Source organism: Nerophis ophidion, linkage group LG13 (genome assembly GCF_033978795.1).
Source record: "Nerophis ophidion isolate RoL-2023_Sa linkage group LG13, RoL_Noph_v1.0, whole genome shotgun sequence".
Taxonomy (NCBI): domain Eukaryota; kingdom Metazoa; phylum Chordata; class Actinopteri; order Syngnathiformes; family Syngnathidae; genus Nerophis; species Nerophis ophidion.
In genome coordinates, this window is record NC_084623.1 from 51,861,377 (window position 1) to 51,881,092 (window position 19,716).

The 19,716-nt window shown below is 38.2% G+C and overlaps 1 protein-coding gene across 1 annotated transcript in view; it reads right to left on the minus strand.

Moving 5' to 3' along the window:
- The window catches only part of mettl16 (methyltransferase 16, N6-methyladenosine), a 51,550-nt gene that overhangs the window by 25,669 nt on the left and 6,165 nt on the right, over positions 1-19,716 (minus strand). The window contains exon 3 of the mRNA XM_061919176.1: positions 736-923. Coding sequence (XP_061775160.1) covers positions 736-923 — 188 coding nt within the window. The remainder of the gene's footprint in view (positions 1-735; positions 924-19,716) is intronic.

A 19,716-nucleotide genomic window follows, 5' to 3' on the forward strand; every position in this document is an offset into this window, starting at 1 on the left:
ATGGCATGAAGCACGAAACTATGGCAAGGCATGAAACAAGTCAGCACAGGGCGACTGACTGGCAAAGACGAGCTTAACTACTGCCTCTGATTAGTGCTCGGGAAGCAGGTGAGCGGGCATTTTGTCCACCAGAGACAGGTGGACAAAATGAGTAACCAAGGAAACCAGACAAGGGAGTGGAAAAAAACAGGAACTTAAAGACTCCAAAGGACAAACAGCACGTGGCCAAACAAAAACATGATCAACAGACATGACATTTGATTTATTATTGGTTAGCTTCAGAATAACAATGTTATTAAAAAGAATAAGAGACTTATTATACTCTAAAAATGTTGGTCTTACTTAAAAAGCACGCATTTAGTTGTATTCAGTGTTAAAAAACATGATATGGCTCTCACAAAAATACATTTTGAAATATTTGGCTTTCATGGCTCTCTCAGACAAAAAGGTTCCCGACCCCTGATCTAGACCAAGATTAATGTCGTTTAAGTGTTAATATTTGAGCGCGTCCTGGGCCCTTCTGTAGTGGAATAGTGGGGGCCTGGGGTGAAAAAAGGTTAAGAACCTCTGCACTAAAGCAGTTCAGGAGAATTTGCAGTCATGTTGTTGTTATGATATAATATACATTCAATGGTAGCTAACATTAGCTAACCAAATCGATATCATTAGCGAACACACAAAGCTAATAAGAAAGAAAGAAATAGAAGATTCCGGAATATCAGAAGGCGACGTTACCGATGTCAATGCCTCTGCGTGGTTGCTTCTGACCATCGATGAGATCCTCCACCCAGTGGATGTAGTTGAGGCGCAGGGGCACGGTGGGTATGAGACGCTCCAGAGGGATCTCGATGGTCAGACCAAAGTCCTCCTTTAGCAGGGTGCAGGTCAGCGCTCTCACGGCCTCCGGCTCCTTGAAATTCACTCTGAAAAATTACACACGAGGTCTCAAGTCAACATTACTATCTCCAGGGGGGAAAACTGAGTTAGTCACACAATGGTAGTAAATATGATAATAGATTAGGCGCAATAACAATAAACAATGACATGACAACCAATGGTGGTGCATGTTGACATTTATATTATATAATTCATATTATATATATTCTCTAAATTTTAGAAGTATTTACTTGGACTGGGCGATTAAATGATATCAATAAATATTGCAACATACATAAATACAGTGGGGCAAAAAAGTATTTAGTCAGCCAGCGATTGTGCAAGTTCTCCCACTTAAAATGATGACAGAGGTCTGTAATTTTCATCATAGGTACACTTCAACTGTGAGAGACAGAATGTGAAAAAAAAATCCAGGAATTCACATTGTAGGAATTTTAAAGAAATTATTTGTAAATTATGGTGGTCAACCATTCAAAGCTCTCACTGATGGAAGGAGGTTTTGGCTCAAAATCTCACGATACATGGCCCCATTCATTCTTTCCTTAACACGGATCAATCGTCCTGTCCCCTTAGCAGAAAAACAGCCCCAAAGCAAGATGTTTCCACCCCCATGCTTCACAGTAGGTATGGTGTTCTTGGGATGCAACTCAGTATTCTTCTTCCTCCAAACACGACAAGTTGAGTTTATACCATCCATCCATCCATTTTCTACCGCTTATTCCCTTTTGGGGTCGCGGGGGGCGCTGGCGCCTATCTCAGCTACAATCGGGCGGAAGGCGGGGTACACCCTGGACAAGTCGCCACCTCATCGCAGGGCCAACACAGATAGACAGACAACATTCACACACTATGGCCAATTTAGTGTTGCCAATCAACCTATCCCTAGGTGCATGTCGGAGTACCCGGAGGGAACCCACGCATTCACGGGGAGAACATGCAAACTCCACACAGAAAGATCCGAGCCTGGATTTGAACCCAGGACTGCAGGACCTTCGTATTGTGAGACAGACGCACTAACCCCTCTGCCACCGTGAAGCCCAAAATGTATATATGGATGATACAGCAGAGGATTGGGAGAATGTCATGTGATCAGATGAAACCAAAATAGAACTTTTTGGTACAGTTAACAACTAAGTTATTTCACTTTTCCTTTTTCTGTGTCGAAGCAGCAAAAAAGGACATTATGTTAAATGTTAAAGGATTTTTTTCTGCTTCAATACAGAAAAAGGTTAAGTGAAATAACTTAGTTGTTAACTGTAGGACAATAATACTCGTCTCTCTTTTGTAAAGTAAATCTGAACAGCTGATATGGGCATCTACATCAACTATATGATTTGCCTGAGAAGCTGGACAGGACAATAAATAAATAAAATTAAATTAAAAAAAAAAAAAAAAAAAAATATATATATATATATATATTTTTTTTTTTTTTCTTCTTCTAAAACTTTAGTTTAGGCGGTGGCTCTTTGTTGTCAAGGCAGCCACCTTAACAACAAAGCGTTGCGGGAAACCCTGACTTATATTAGTATACAGTTTTATGCCGTATCGTATATACCTATTCAATTTGGGGGGGTTCTACCTTGAAATTTCATTAAGTGTTGGGTCTATAAGGAAATAAAAGAGAGAATTTAAAAAATGTAAACATTTTTGAATGTTGTTGCTGTCCAAAAATAATAATACCGCAAAGTAGTACTATAATGTAGGGTACAAACTTGCATAAAAACCAGACTGATATAAGAATAACTAAATATTTAACCGCCTATGGTCTGCAATGTGTCCTATCCTAACAATTTCAAGACGTGAAAGACAGTTGGGGGATGATTCTATTGTGTCAGCAAGAGTAATTGAGCACAGCCAATTAACCATCCAACCCCGTGCACCAACGCACACACCACAGATAAGAAGCTCATTAACTTCCCCTCCGCCGCTAAACACAATTAAATGCACATTTTCACCACAATGAAGACCTCCCGTCGGGTTTTCATTGTCAAATCTCCGCCCTCACAAAGTTCCCTGCTGCATGTTGAGGCAATTGCAGCTGTCGCAAGAGCAGGCACGGCTGCAGCAGACAGAGGGAGTGTGGGCGTCGATAGCCAATAATTAAAGTGCTTTTGCACCTTGGCAGATGTAATTAGACACATCCCGGCGCTGGCGGCGTCTGGCGCCCCGGCAGTTCAACACCAGCACTTCTGAATAGAATACAAGGACATGATAAAAATCAATAATGAAACAAAACCAAGATGGAGGAGGCATTCCGCCTAATTGGTGTCATTTTCATCCCCGAGAAAATATGATGTGAAGAATGGAAAATAAAATTGACAGCGAAATTCATGTTTCATCCAATATTTATCAACACATTAAAGTGCTAAAGTACAAACCAATAAATCATCCACAGTCTGAGTCTTGATGACTTACACCAGGGGTGCCCACACTTTTTCTGCTACTTTTCAATTGACCAACTCGAGGGGATCTACCTCATTTATATATATCATTTATATTTATTTATTTATGAAAGAGACATTTTTGTAAACAAGTTAAATGTGTTTAATGATAATACAAGCATGTGTAACACATATAGATGTCTTTCTTTCACAAAGACAAGAATATAAGTTGGTGTATAACCTGATTCTGATGACTTGCATTGATTGGAATCAGACAGTAATGATGATAACGCCCACATTTTCAAACGGAGGAGAAAAAAAGTGGTCCTTTCTGTACAATACCACATGAAAGTGGTTGGTTTTTGGCATCTAATTCATCCAGCTTCCATACACTTTACAAGAAAAACATTGGCGGCAAATTCCGTAGCTTGCTTGATTGACATTCACGGCACCCGAGGGTCTTGTGAGATGACGCTGGCTGCTGCCAGTTCATTATTATGAAAAAATGACAGAGAGGAAGGCGAGAAACACTTTTTATTTCAACAGACTTTCGCGCCGTCCCTTCCGTCAAAACTCTAAAGGCCGACTGCACATTTCCTATCTTCACAATAAAAGCCCTGCTTCATGCTGCCTGCGCTAACAAAATAAGAGTCTCGGAAAACTGGCGTGCACAAGCGATCCCTCAGAAAGCTGGCGTGCACAAGTGATGTGCACGCCAGCTTTCTGAGGGATCGCTTGTGCACGCCAGTTTTCCGAGACTCTGTATTTAGTTAGCGCAGGCAGCATGAAGCAGGGCTTTTATTGTGAAGATAGGAAATGTGCAGTCGGCCTTTAGAGTTTTGACGGAAGGTACGGCGCGAGAGTCTGTTGAAATAAAAAGTGTTTCTCGCCTTCCTCTCGGTCATATTTTCATAATAATGATCTTGCAGCAGCCAGCGTCATCTCACAAGACCCTCCGGTACCGTGAATGTCATTTAAGTGACGTCTTGGTGAAGATTGATGATCACTAATTTTTAGGTCTATTTTTTTTTTTAAAGCCTGGCTGGAGATCGACTGACACACCCCCCGCGGTCGACTGGTAGCTCGCGATCGACGTAATGGGCACCCCTGACTTACACGCTGGATTTCTAAAACCTGAGATGAGCAGTTTGTTACCACAATTTGCTCGTCTAGTTAACATCTCACTTCCGACTTTTGTGTCTTAAGTGTTGCACGTACATACAAATGTTTTAAATTACAGTTTTCTCTAAGATTATATTGCTCCTCTTTTTTTGAGAAGAATTGTTTTACAAACCCCTTTTCCATGTGAGTTGGGAATTGATTGATTGATTGATTGATTGATACTTTTATGAGTAGATTGCACAGTTCAGTACATATTCCGTACAATTGACCACTAAATGGTCACACCCGAATAAGTTTTTCAACTTGTTTAAGTCGGGGTCCACGTTAATTGTGTTAGATGTAAATATAAACGGAATTCAATGATTTGCAAATCCTTTTCAACCCATATTCAGTTGAATGCACTACAAAGACAAAATATTTGATGTTCAAACTCATTAACTTTATTTTTTTGTGCAAATAATGATTAACTTAGAACTTCATGGCTGCAACACATGCCAAAGTAGTTGGGAAAGGGCATGTTCACCACTGTGTTACATCACCTTTTCTTTTAACAACACTCAATAAACGTTTGGGAACTGAGGAAACTAATTGTTGAAGCTTTGAAAGTGGAATTATTTCCCATTCTTGTTTTATGTAGAGCTTCAGTCGCTATTGTATTTTACGTTTCACAATGCGCCACATATTTTCGATGGGAGACAGTTCTGGACTGCAGGTGTGCCAGGAAAGTACCCGCACTCTTTTTTTACGAAACCACGCTGCTGTAACACTTGCCTTGCTGAAATAAGCAGGGGCGTCCATGATAACGTTGCTTGGATGACAACATATGTTGCTCCAAAACCTGTATGGACCTTTCAGCATTAATGGTTCCTTCACAGATGTGTAAGTTACCCATGCCTTGGGCACTAATACACCCCCATACCATCACAGATGCTGGCTTTTGAACTTTGCGTCTTTAACTATCCAAATGGTTATTTCCCTCTTTGTTCTGGAGGACACAACGTCCTATGTATCCAAATATAATTTGAAATGTGGACTCGTCAGACCACAGAACACTTTTCCACTTTGCATCAGTCTATCTTAGGTGAGCTCGGGCCCAGCCAGGCCGGCGGCGTTTCAGGATATTGTTGATAAATGGGTTTGCCTTTGCATAGTAGAGTTTTAACTTGCACTTACAGATGTAGCGACAAACTTTAGTTACTGACAGTGGTTTTATGAAGTGTTCCTTACCCCACATGGTGATATCCTTTACACACTGATGTCGGTTTTTAGATGCAGTACCGCCTGAGGGATCAAAAGTTCGCAATACCATCGCTTATTTGCAGTGATTTCTCCAGATTCTCTGAACTTTTTGATGATTTTATGGACTGTAGATGGTAAAATCCCTAAATTCCTTGCAATAGCTCATTGAGAAATGTTGTTCTAAAACTGTTCGACAATTTGTTTACAAAGTGGTGACCCTCACCCCATCCTTGTTTGTGAATTACTTAGCATTTCATGGAAGCTGCTTTTATACCCAATCATGGCACCCAGCTGTTCCCAATTAGCCTGCACACCTGTGGGATGTTCCATATAACTGATTAATGAGCATTCCTCAACTTTATCAGTATTTATTGCCACCTTTACCAACTTCTTTGTCACGTGTTGCTGGCATCAAATTCTAAAGTTAATGATTATTTGCAACAACAAAAAATGTTTATCAGTTTGAACATCAAATATGTTGTCTTTGTAGCATATTCAACTGAATATGGGTTGAAAATGATTTGCAAATCATTGTCCGTTTTAGGGATGCACCGATTAATCGGTAACCGAATATATTCGGCCGAATATGGCAAAAAAAGCCACATTCGGCCTTCGGTGGACTGAGTTAAAAACAAGGCCGAATAGTGGCGTGTGACGCAATTTTTTGACGCGGTGACGCAATCAACCAACGTGCAGTGACGCGGTGTCGTTGGGATATGTTGTGTACCTGTATAAGTGTATGAGGTTACAAGCACACACTTAATTGAGATTTAGTGGGGCCTCTGTTTACATTATTAGCCTGTTGTGTAGGCTACCTGTATAAGTGTATGAGGTTACAAGCACACACTTAATTGAGATTGACTTGAGCCTTCTGTTTACATTATTAGCATATCTACTGTGGCTAAGCAGACTTTTGCCAAAAGGACAATAATTCATTTGTTGTGGGTTTATCCACTTTAATGCACTTTATTTTTTTTTTGGAATGCATGTTTTTTTTGAAGGCCTAATATAAATCAATCAATCAATCAATCTATGTTTATTCATATAGCCCCAAATCACAAATGTCTCAAAGGACTGCACAAATCATTACGACTACAACATCCTCGGAAGAACCCACAAAAGGGCAAGGAAAACTCACACCCAGTGGGCAGGGAGAATTCACATCCAGTGGGACGCCAGTGACAATGCTGACTATGAGAAACCTTGGAGAGGACTTCAGATGTGGGCAACCCCCCCCCTCTAGGGGACCGAAAGCAATGGATGTCGAGCGGGTCTAACATGATACTGTGAAAGTTCAATCCATAGTGGCTCCAACACAGCCGCGAGAGTTCAGTTCAAAGCGGATCCAAGACAGCAGCGAGAGTCCCGTCCACCGGAGACCATCTCAAGCGGATCAGCAGCGTAGAGATGTCCCCAATCGATACAGGCGAGCGGTCCATCCTGGGTCTCGACTCTGGACAGCCAGTACTTCATCCATGGTTATCGGACCGGACCCCCTCCACAAGGGAGGGGGGGACATAGGAGAAAGAAAAGAAGCGGCAGATCAACTGGTCTAAAAAGGAGGTCTATTTAAAGGCTAGAGTATACAGATGAGTTTTAAGGTGAGATTTAAATGCTTCTACTGAGGTAGCATCTCAAACTGTTACCGGGAGGGCATTCCAGAGTACTGGAGCCCGAACGGAAAACGCTCTATAGCCCGCAGACTTTTTTTGGGCTCTAGGAATCACTAATAAGCCGGAGTCTTTTGAACGCAGATTTCTTGCCGGGACATATGGTACAATACAATCGAAAAACTTGGTGCTTTTTTTGAAAAGCAAAGGCTACTGGAATATTAAAAAAATACTTTATTTGAAAAACATGTCTAAATATTTATTCTAGGCTATTTGTGCAATATAAAAAAAATTGTGAAAAACTGCATTCATTATTCGGTATTCGGCCTTCGGCCAAGCGTTTAAATTTTATTCGGCTTCGGCCACAAATTTTCATTTCGGTGCATCCCTAGTCCGTTTGTATTTACATCTAACACAATTTCCCAACTCACATGGAAAAGGGGTTTGTATATTCTTGGGTAGCAGGTTATAGTTTGCTTTGTGTATAATTTGAGCTGTTTGCAAATTCACTATGTCGTGGAATTTAATGGCAGTACACAGAAAGCACCCAGTAATTACTCAGTAAAAGGTTGCTATAGCAAAGACAAAGCGCTCGATGGAGTTCTCAGGAGGAAGAACAGGTCGAGGTTGTCTCCGATAGATATAATGAAGCAATTAACCTGACGTTAATCTTACAGACGTCCTGCTTATAATCAACACGTAAGCTTGATTGCTCAGGTCAACACCTGCTTCTCTCAGGGCAGCAGAACATAAAATCCTTCAGAAATCATGTTAATGGTGAAATTTGGGTCAAATTTAGTACAATGTGATAGTGTACATAACATTTGGTATATATTGTATATGTTTTATCGACATATTATATCTGTCTATATAATATACTGTACACATGATAAGTATATATTGTATATATTCGCAGATATGTTATATTTTACATTGCTATACATAGTCTATTTATACCTGCATTGTCCTTTCCATCCTTACACTTTCCATCATTGTAACTAAGCTACTGTGTTGAACAATTTCCCTTGTGGATCATTAGTTTGTCCAAGCCTAATAACAATAATTGTACATTTCACCACGACCTGGGATGGGATTAAAATAAGTGTAAACTTCTTCTCACTCCTTTTCAAATAAGCAAAAAAAAAAAAAAAAAAAGAAAGTCCATTGCTCATTTTTTTCATTTTGTTATTCTCCATTGTTTTCTTTTTGTAATTAAGACAGACAGCACTGTATTGGACCAGGCTTGCTCTTGTTTTTTTTACATATTTGAAATAAAAATATATCAAATCAAACCTCTACATAAAAAAATCTAATTATGAAATAATTTAACTGCAATTTGTTTACTTCAATATTGCGATTTATATTTTTTCAAGATCTTCTTCGCGTGTTTTTATGAAGTGTTCCTGAGCCCATATGGTGATATCCTTTACACACTGATGTCGGTATTTAGATGCAGTACCGCCTGAGGGATCAAAAGTCCGTAATATCATCGCTTACGTGCAGTGATTTCTCCAGATTCTCTGAACTTTTTGATGAGTTTTATGGACTGTAGATGGTAAAATCCCTAAATTCCTTGCATAGAGTCGGGACCCAGGATGGACCGCTCGCCTGTGTATCGGTTGGGGACATCTCTACGCTGCTGATCCGCATCCACTTAGGATGGTTTCCTGTGGACGGGACTCTCGCTGCTGTCTTGGATCCGCTTTGAACTGAACTCTCGCGGCTGTGTTGGAGCCACTATGGATTGAACTTTCACAGTATCATGTTAGACCCGCTCGACATCCATTGCTTTCGGTCCCCTAGAGGGGGGGGTTGCCCACATTTGAGGTCCTATCCAAGGTTTCTCATAGTCATCATTGTCACTGGCGTCCCACTGGGTGTGAGTTTTCCTTGCCCTTATGTGGGTTCTTCTGAGGATGTCGTAGTTGTAGTGGTTTGTACAGTCCTTTGAGACATTTGTGATTTAGGGCTATATAAATAAACATTGATTGATTGATTGATGTATAGTTAAAAAAATACAAGCAATAAATCAGTCTGTATAATAGGGAATAATAACATATTTATTATACATAAATTTTCAGCACAGTGCTTTTATTGTGAAGGTGGGAAGTGTGGTATTGGTTAGGGGTCTGGGAAAAAATCGATTCGAATTCGAAACGCGATTCTCACGTTGTGTGATTCAGAATCGATTCTCTTTTTTTTTTTAAATCGATTTATTGATTGATTTATTTTTTTTAATTAATCAATCCAACAAAACAATACACAGCAATACCATAACAATGCAATCCAATTCCAAAACCAAACCTGACCCAGCAACTCAAACACGACAAAGAACAAACCAAAAGTAGTCAAACAAAAATGAATATTATCAACAACAGTATCAATATTAGTTATAATTTCAGCATACAGTGATTAAAAATCCCTCATTGACATTATCATTAGACTTTTATGGAAAAAAAATAAAAAAGAACAATAGTGTCACAGTGGCTTACCTAGTTAATAAAACATTGTCCTTTACAGTTATAAAAGCTTTTTAACAAAAATCTACTACTCTGCTTGCAGGTCAGCAGACTGGGGAAGATCCTGCTGAAATCCTATGTATTGAATGAATAAAGAATCCTTTTGAATCGGGAAAAAATAGTTTTTGAATGGAGAATTATGTTGAATCGAAAAAAAAAATCGATTTGGAATCGAATCGTGACCCCAAGAATCGATATTGAATCGTGGGACACCCAAAGATTCACAGCCCTAGTATTTGTCTTTGAGCTCTAAATGGTTGGCTGTCATAAGTGACAGTAAGACAAAGCTGGATGTCATTTAAATAAGGGTTGCTTAACATTTTTGACCTCGGAGCCCAACTTTTCCACTGCAGAGGGGCCCAGATCCCATTCAATTATTAACACCGAATTAGAAATCCTACTCATAATTTTAACGGTACTCAATTATGTATATCTAACCTACTTACAGTTTAACAGGATACATCATGTCAAATAAAATGAAAACATTTGTTAATTAAATATTATTAGCAAGGCTTAGGTCAGCCTGATTACAAAAAATAAATACAAATCAAATATTCTGGGACTGATGAAAAATGTATTTACATACAATTATGCAGTGCTTAAATAAATAAACTCGAACAAAATAATAATTAGGATTACCGTCACACCTTGAAAATAAGGCCTGCTTACCATTTCACTTGGTAAAAAATAACAGTAATGACTCTGGCCAGATCCTGGTAGTTCACTGAGCTTCACACAAGGATCTGGGACTTCTCAATAGGAGGTGTATTTCAGAAGGCGGGGCCTTGTAAAAAAAAAATTATTGTATGTGATTGGATAAACCACGGGCAGCACAGGGGTACAGGGGTCAGTGCATGTGCCTCACAATACGAAGGTCCTGAGTAGTCCTAAATTCAATTCTAGGTTCGGGATCTTTCTGTGTGGAGTTTGCATGTTCTCCCCGTGACTGTGTGGGTTCCCTCAGGGTACTCCGGCTTCCTCCCACTTCCAAAGACACGCACCTGGGAATAGGTTGATTGGCAACACTAAATTGGGCTTAGTGTGTGAATGTGAGTGTGAATGTTGTCTGTCTATCTGTGTTGGCCCTGCGATGAGGTAGCGACTTGTCCAGGGTGTACCCAACAACACTTCCTCATTCTCCGCCAATCACCTTTCAGGCAAGGACAAAAAACTGGCATCAAATCGAAACCACACAAACATAAACTACTGCAACTTCTTGTCGGGATCCCCAGCCAGAACATCCAGAAGCTGCAATACATCCAGAATAATGCTGCTAGGATCCCGATGAGTGCGGAAATACGACCATATCACACCAATTCTCAAATCCCTCAACTGGCTTCATGTTCCACTCAGGATTGAATACAAAGTCTCCCTACTAACCCACCAGTGCTTCCATGGAAATGCCCCCCTCTACCTCAAAGAACTACTCACCCTCAAATCCTCCACACGACACCTGCGCTCCGGATAGGCTAACCTCCTCCAACATCCGAGGACAAAGCTACGAACAATGAGAGACTGGGCTTTCTGCTCCGCCGCTCCCAAACTGTGGAACGCTCTCGCTGACCACCTGAGGGCACCACAGACTGTGAATGCTTTTAAAAAAGGCTTTAAAACCCTTTTTTCTTTTTTCAAACTTTTTTTTTTCAGATATATGCATACTAGTTCAAGCTATTTGGCTGTACTAGTTTTTATTTTTTGGGGGGCGGTATAGCTCGGTTGGTAGAGTGGCCGTGCCAGCAACTTGAGGGTTCCAGGTTCGATTCCCGCTTCCGCCATCCTAGTCACTGCCGTTGTGTCCTTGGGCAAGACACTTTACCCACCTGCTCCCAGTGCCACCCACACTGGTTTGAATGTAACTTAGATATTGGGTTTCACTATGTAAAGCGCTTTGAGTCACTAGAGAAAAGCGCTATATAAATATAATTCACTTCACTTTAATACACTGTAGCACTTTGAGGTTGTTTATTTAATATAAAGTGTTTTTTACAAAAAAAATCTATTATTATCATAAAACATTAACATTAGCCGCTTGTTACAGTATGAATTGGTATTTATAGCCTATTATTTGCACACATTTATTGAGGTTTTATGATGATATAATCGAGAAAATGTGACCAAATGTGAGGCTAACCTGCATCCTGAGAGGGACGTTTAGATCTCACGGGTTTCACTTTATTTGGGAAGCAATTTGTATTTGAGGATATAGAACAGCACACTTGTTGTGGAACTATTAACTTGAAGTGGTCAGGTAAAGGTGCAGGATTAGGTGCCATCAAATCTCTTGGAATAACATCAAGAAAGCAGCAGTCGGACTAATCTGTCTGTCAGATCTTCCTCCATCTTTGCTTCTTCCTCAGTTGTTTCATGACAAAAAGATCAATATTCAAAGAGCGAGGCTGCTCAGACCAACCCTCTATTTTTAGCCCTGAAGTGTGTGTGTTAGTGTGTGTGTTAGTGTGTGTGTTGGTGTGTGCGTGCACTGAAATCCGAGTGCAGCGCCGTTTGTCTCCATGGCAACCGCACCCGCCGAACAGAAGATGGGAGAGCACGCAAATCCGGCCACGTTGGAGCAATGGCCGATGGCGGAGGTAGCGTGAGCGTGCCCGCTTTTTACGTCTTCGCCGCCACGTGGGTGCACGGCGGCGTGTTGACTGGCTGCGTCTGCTCGTATAAGACATTGGACAATGTACAGCTGTCAAACTTTAAGGAGGAATGACCTTGTACGTGTTGAAAGTGCACATTTTCATTCTATGCAAGTCTCTTTTTCAGAGGTCACCAACCTTTTTGAAACCAAGAGCTACTTCTTGAGTACTGATTAATGCGAAGGGCTACCAGTTAGATACACACCTAAATAAATTGCCAGAAATAGCCAATTTTCTCAATTTACCTTTAACTCTATGTTATTATTAATAATTAATGATATTTATCTTTGTGGAAACACTGATCTGATCATCTTAATGATTTCTCACAATAAATATATGTAGAAACAGATAAATATTTTTTTTAACCAAGGGTATTTCTGTCTGTCATTCCGTCGTACATTTTTTTTCCTTCTACGGAACGTTTTTTGTAGAGAATAAATGATAAAAAAACACTTAATTGAACGGTTTAAAAGAGGAGAAACCAGGATAAAAATTAAAATCAAATTTTGAAACATAGTTTCTCTTCAATTTTGACTCTTTAAAATTCCAAATTCAACCAAAAAAAAGAAGAGAAAAACTATCTACTTTGAATCTTTTTGAAAAAATTTTAAAAATAATTTATCGAACATCATTAGTAATTTTTCCTGATTAAGATTAATTTTAGAATTTTGATAACATGTTTTAAATAGGTTAAAATCCAATCTGCACTTTGTTAGAATATATAACAAATTGGACCAAGCTACATTTCTAACAAAGACAAATCATTATTTCTTCTAGATTTTCCAGAACAAAAATGTTGTAAGAAATTCAAAAGACTTTAAAATAAGATTTTAATTTAATTCTACAGATTTTCTAGATGTGCCAGAAAATGTTTTGAATTTTAATCATAATAAGTTTGAAGAAATATTTCACAAATATTCTTCGTCGAAAAAACAGAAGCTAAAATGAAGAATTAAATTTAAATTTATTTATTATTCTTTACAATAAAGAAAAAATAAAATTTACTTGAAAATTGATTTAAATTGTCAGGAAAGAAGAGGAAGGAATTTAAAAGGTAAAAATGTATATGTGTTTAAAAATCCTAAAATCATTTTTAAGATTGTATTTTTTTCTCTAAAATTGTCTTTCTGAAAGTTACAAGAAGCAAAGTAAAAAAAATGTATGAATTTATTTAAACAAGTGAAGACCAAGTCTTTAAAATATTTTCTTGGATTTTCAAATTCTATGAGTTTTGTCTCTCTTACAATTAATAATGTTGAGCAAAGCGAGACCAGCTTGCTAGTAATTAAATACAATTTAAAAAATAGAGGCAGCTCACTGGTAAGTGCTGCTATTTGAGCTATTTTTTGAACAGGCCAGCGGACGACTCATCTGGTCCTTACGGGCGATCTGGTGCCCGCGGGCACTGCATTGATGACCCCTGCTCTATTCAAATCATACAAACAACTAGAGGAGTTTCAACAGCTGATGCCATAAATGCAGATTTCATATATCAATCACTTATTTTCAGACTGTGGCACATTTACTCTCCAGCCCACTTTTTTCTGACATTTGTTTTTGTCATTCAAATAATGTGTACAGGTCTACAGTTCACAGCTAAAGTGTCACTTCAAATAAATATTTGTCATGTCCACAGCAGGGATACATTACAGGCCTAAGAATGAATTGATTTTGTAAGAGATAGCAGATTAATCACAGCTTGAAATAGTAATCAAATTTGTGAAACTGATTGTAGATTAAACACCTTAACAATAACTAAAAATTAATGAATTTTGTGAAACAGACTGTAAATTAATCACATCGTGAAACAATACTTAAGTTAATACTTCCATTCCATAAAAATGATAAAGCAATCACATCTTGAAATAACTGATTTTGTGAAACTGATTGTAGAGTTTTACATCCTGAAACAATACTTATGTTGATATTTAATCGATTCCGTGATACTAATTGTAGATTAATCACATCTTGAAACAATACTTTACTTAATACTAAATTGATTCTGGGAAAGTGATAAATTAATCACATCTTGAAACGATAATTATTCGATTTTGTAAATCTGATTGTACAAAAACCAGATCTTGAAACAATACTAATGGTAACAATTAATTAATTTAATAGAATAATCACATCTTGAAACAATACTTTACTTAATACTAAATTGATTCTGTGAAAGTGATAGATTAGTTCAGTCTTGAAACGATAATTATTCGATTTTGTAAATATGATTTTATATCAACCAGATCTTGAAACAATACTTGTTGAAAATTAATTAATTTGGTAGATTAATCACATCTTGAAACAATACTTAAGTTAATACTTAATCGATTCCGTGAAACTGATTGTAGATTAATCACATCTTGAAACAATACTTTACTTAATACTAAATGGATTCTGGGAAAGTGATAAATTAATCACATCTTGAAACAAAAATGATTCGATTTTGTAAATCTGATTGTACAAAAAACAAATCTTCAAACAATACTAATGGTAACTATTAATCAATTTAATAAAATAATCACATCTTGAAACAATACTTTACTCAATACTAAATTGATTCCGTGAAAGTGATAGATTAGTTCAGTCTTGAAACGATAATTATTCGATTTTGTAAATATGATTTTATATAAACCAGATCTTGAAACAATACTTGTTAAAAAATGTATTAATCTAGTAGATTAATCACATCTTGAAACAATACTTAAAGTTACTACTTAATCAATTCCGTGAAAGTGATAGGTTAATCACATCTTGAAGCGATAATAGATTTTGTGAAAGTGATAGATTAATCACATCTTTAAATGAAACTGATTGTAAATTTTTACATCTTGAAACAATACTTATGTTGGTATTTAATCGATTCCATGAAACCGATTGTAGTTTAATCACATCTTGAAACAATACTTTACCTAATACAAAATCGATTCTGAGAAACTGATAGATTAATCCCATCTTGAAACAATAATCATTCGACTCTATAAATCGGATTTTATATCAACCAGATCTCGAAACAACACGCGTTAACTATTAAACAATTTAGTAGATTAATCACATCTTAAAACAATACTTAAGTTAATACTTCATCGATTTTGTGAAAGTGATAGGTTAATCACATATTGAAATTATAATTTATTTTGTGAAACTGATTACTTTTGTTGATATTTAATTGATTCCTTGAAACTGATTGTAAATTAATTACATCTCGAAACAATACTTAAGTTAATACGTCATCGATTCCGTGAAAGTGATAGATTAATCACATCTTGAAGCGATAATTGATTTTGTGAAACTGATAGATTAATCACATCTTCAAAAAGATAATTGATATTGAGAAACAAATTCGAGATGATCATATCTTGAAACAATACCTATGTTAATAATTAATACATTTTGTGAAACTGACAGGGGATTAATTGCATCATGAAACGGTAATTATTCGATTTGGTAAATCAGATTGTATATTAAACCAGATCTTGAAACAATACTTCTGTTAATTCACCGATTTAGTAGATTAATCACATCTTGAAACAACACTTATGTTAATAATCAATCAATTTCATGAAAGTGATTGCAGGTTATTCACATCCTAAAACAACATTTGTATTAATAATTAATCGATTTTGTAAAATTATAGTAGCTTAATCACATCTTTTAACACTGCTTAAGAAGTAATGGATTTTGTGAAACTAATTGTAGACGAATCACACCTTGAAACTATAAACAAGAATTACTTCATTTTGAGAAATTAAAGAAAGTTCATAACATGATATCAACTACGGAAAGTTGAGCTTTGTCTAAAAATTAATAACCTATGTTGTTCAATAAATTAATTTAAGAACATTGAAGTGTTTATTGATTTATTGATTGTTTATTTAACTAATTTGGTGACCGCAGGATTAGGTCTCTGCTTTTTGCAGATGATGTGGTCCTGATGGCTTCATCTGACCGGGATCTTCAGCTCTCACTGGATCGGTTCGCAGCCGAGTGTGAAGCGACCGGAATGAGAATCAGCACCTCCAAGTCCGAGTCCATGGTTCTCGCCTGGAAAAGGGTGGAGTGCCATCTCCGGGTTGGGGAGGAGACCCTGCTCCAAGTGGAGGAGTTCAAGTACCTAGGAGTCTTGTTCACGAGTGGGGGAAGAGTGGATCATGAGATCGACAGGCGGATCGGTGCGGCGTCTTCAGTAATGCGGACGTTGTACCGATCCGTTGTGGTGAAGAAGGAGCTGAGCCGGAAGGCAAAGCTCTCAATTTACCGGTCGATCTACGTCCCCATCCTCACCTATGGTCATGAGCTTTGGGTCATGACCGAAAGGATAAGAGAAGCTCTGCCATCCGGGAGGAACTCAAAGTAAAGCCGCTGCTCCTTCACATCGAGAGGAGCCAGATGAGGTAGTTCGGGCATCTGGTCAGGATGCCACCCGAACGCCTCCTTAGGGAGGTGTTTAGGGCACGTCCAACCGGTAGGAGGCCACGGGGAAGACCCAGGACACGTTGGGAAGACTATGTCTCCCGGCTGGCCTGGGAACGCCTCGGGATCCCCCGGGAAGAGCTAGACAAAGTGGCTGGGGAGAGGGAAGTCTGGGTTTCCCTGCTTAGGCTGCTGCCCCCGCGACCCGACCTCGGATAAGCGGAAGAAGATGGATGGATGGATGGATATTTAACTAATTAAGGTTTTCATAATATGTGCATGTTCTCTTATTCATTCTCAAAGCAACACTTTTTGCAATTGTTAAAACAAACACTCCGAACATGTAAATCCTTCCACAAATAATCACCACTCAGCCCAGGAAAATAATTTACATAAATTAAATGTCGCCAAGATTGTAGCATTTTTTTAATACTCGTCAATGCCTTCTCCTACAAAACGCTTTACCCCCCACCCCCAACCTACTTAAGTCAATTTATCCAGCCTAAGCTTATCATTCTGTCTGCACTGTCCATCCTAAAATGACAGAAGACTTATCTTCTAGAAGAAAAATGGGGGTCTCCCCCAACCAAAATTACTCTCACCCCCAACTCGCTGCTTAACTACTTAAAAAAACGGTAGACTCGCGCATGCACAAAATTCCTAATCCCCGCACTGAAGGACTGACAAGCCTGGCGGAGAAGATTTCAAAGTTTTCTGCACAACACAAATCCTGCTCCTCCCTTTTTGTAGTAAGAAACTGCATTTTACTGGCAGCAGATGTATGCTCGGGAAAGTAAGACTAACGTTGGCTTTTGCTCCTTGAGTGTCTTTGTGCCGTCACAACAGCTTGGTGCTCAGATAAGTCGCGCCGCCGCTAATTTATCGCTGCTTTCCAAACGTCACAAATAGACCATACTTTTATCCAACTGACCATCGTTTTAAAAAATATCTAAACATTTACCACACTGAAGCAGGGGCGTCCATGAAAAAGACGGCAGCATATGTTGTTCCAAAACCTGTATGTACCTTTCAGCGTTAATGGTGCCTTCACAGATGTGTAAGTTACCCATGCCTTGGGCACTAATGCGCCCTCATACCATCACAGATGCTGGCTTTTCAACTTTGCTTCGATAACAATCTTGATGGTTCGCTTCCCCTTTGGTCCGGATGACACGATGTCGAATATTTCCAAAAACAATTTGAAATGTGGACTTGTCAGACCACAGAACACTTTTCCACTTTGCATCAGTCCATCTTAGATGATCTCGGGCCCAGAGAAGTCCGCGGCGTTTCTGGATGTTGTTGATAAATAACTTTTGCTTTGCATTGTAAAGCTTTAACTTGCACTTACAGATGTAGCGACCAACTGTATTTACTGACAGTGGTTTTCTGAAGTGTTCCTCAGCCCATGTGGTGATATCCTTTAGAGATTGATGTCGGTTTTTGATACAGTGCCGTCTGAGAGATGGAAGGTCATTGTCATTCAATGTTGGTTTCCGGCCATGCCGCTTATGTGGAGTGATTTCTCCAGATTCTCTGAACCTTTTGATGATATTATGTACCGTAGATGTTGAAATCCCTAAATTTCTTGCAATTCCACTTTGAGAAACGTTCTTAAACTGTTTGACTATTTGCTCAGGCAGTTGTGGACAAAGGGGTGTACCTCGCCCCATCCTTTCTTGTGAAAGACTGAGCATTTTTTGGGAAGCTGTTTTTATACCCAATCATGGCACCCAAATGTTCCCAATTAGCCTGCACACCTGTGAGATGTTCCAAATATGTGTTTGATGAGCATTCCTCAACTTTATCAGTATTTATTGCCACCTTTCCCAACTTATTTGTCACATGTTGCATCCATAAAATTGTAATTAAATTGTTATAAATTTAGGAGTTTGAACATCAAATATGTTGTCTTTGTATATAATTCAACTGAATATGGGTTGAAAATGATTTGCAAATCATTATATTCCGTTTATATTTACATTTAAAAATTTTTTCCCAACTCATGTGGGAACGGGGTTTGTAAGAAGGACAGCTCCAGACTGGAGAAACTGATCAGGCGGGCCGGTTCTATGATGGGAATAAAAGTGGACTCAGTGGTGACGGTGGCAGAGAAGAGGACTGTGGAAAAACTAGTGAGCATCCTGGATGATGCCAGTCACCCTCTGCATCGTGTTATCAGTGCTAGACTGCTTCATTCCAAGTGCAGGACTAATAGACTCAAATACTCGTTTGTCCCACACGCTATTATCGTTGTTGCGTTTTATTTTAATTCTTATTGTAATATTTTTCTATTTTGTTTCCATTAATACCCCTATTATTTACTTTTAAAATTATATCTCAACTCTGTACACTGCTGCTGGAATTTTAATTTTCCTGAAAGAATTAATTAAGTACTATCTATCTGTCTGTCTATCTATTTATCTATATCAGCATGTGGAATTAAACTGTAATTATTTAAATTTTTTTTCAGGCAAATTGACCAAATATTTTCTGTTACAGACTAAAACAATGTTAATAAAGTTATTTTTCGTCGGAATTCTATTTATAATCCTTTCTTGTTTTTGTCTTATTTATTGTTAATAAGGATACAGTGTTATGGAAAGGTGTATTTACAATTTTATATACAAATGCTACTAATTCTACTAATGTTTTCTACTTCCTAGAGCAGGGGTCGGCAACCCAAAATGTTGAAAGAGCCATATTGGACCAAAAATACAAAAACAAATCCATCTGGAGCCGCAAAAAAGTAAAAGCCATATTACATACAGATAGTGTGTCATGAGATATAAATTGAATTATGAGGACTTAAAGGAAACTAAATGAGCTCAAATATAGCCACAAATGAGGCATAATGATGCAATATGTACATACAGCTAGCCTAAATAGCATGTTA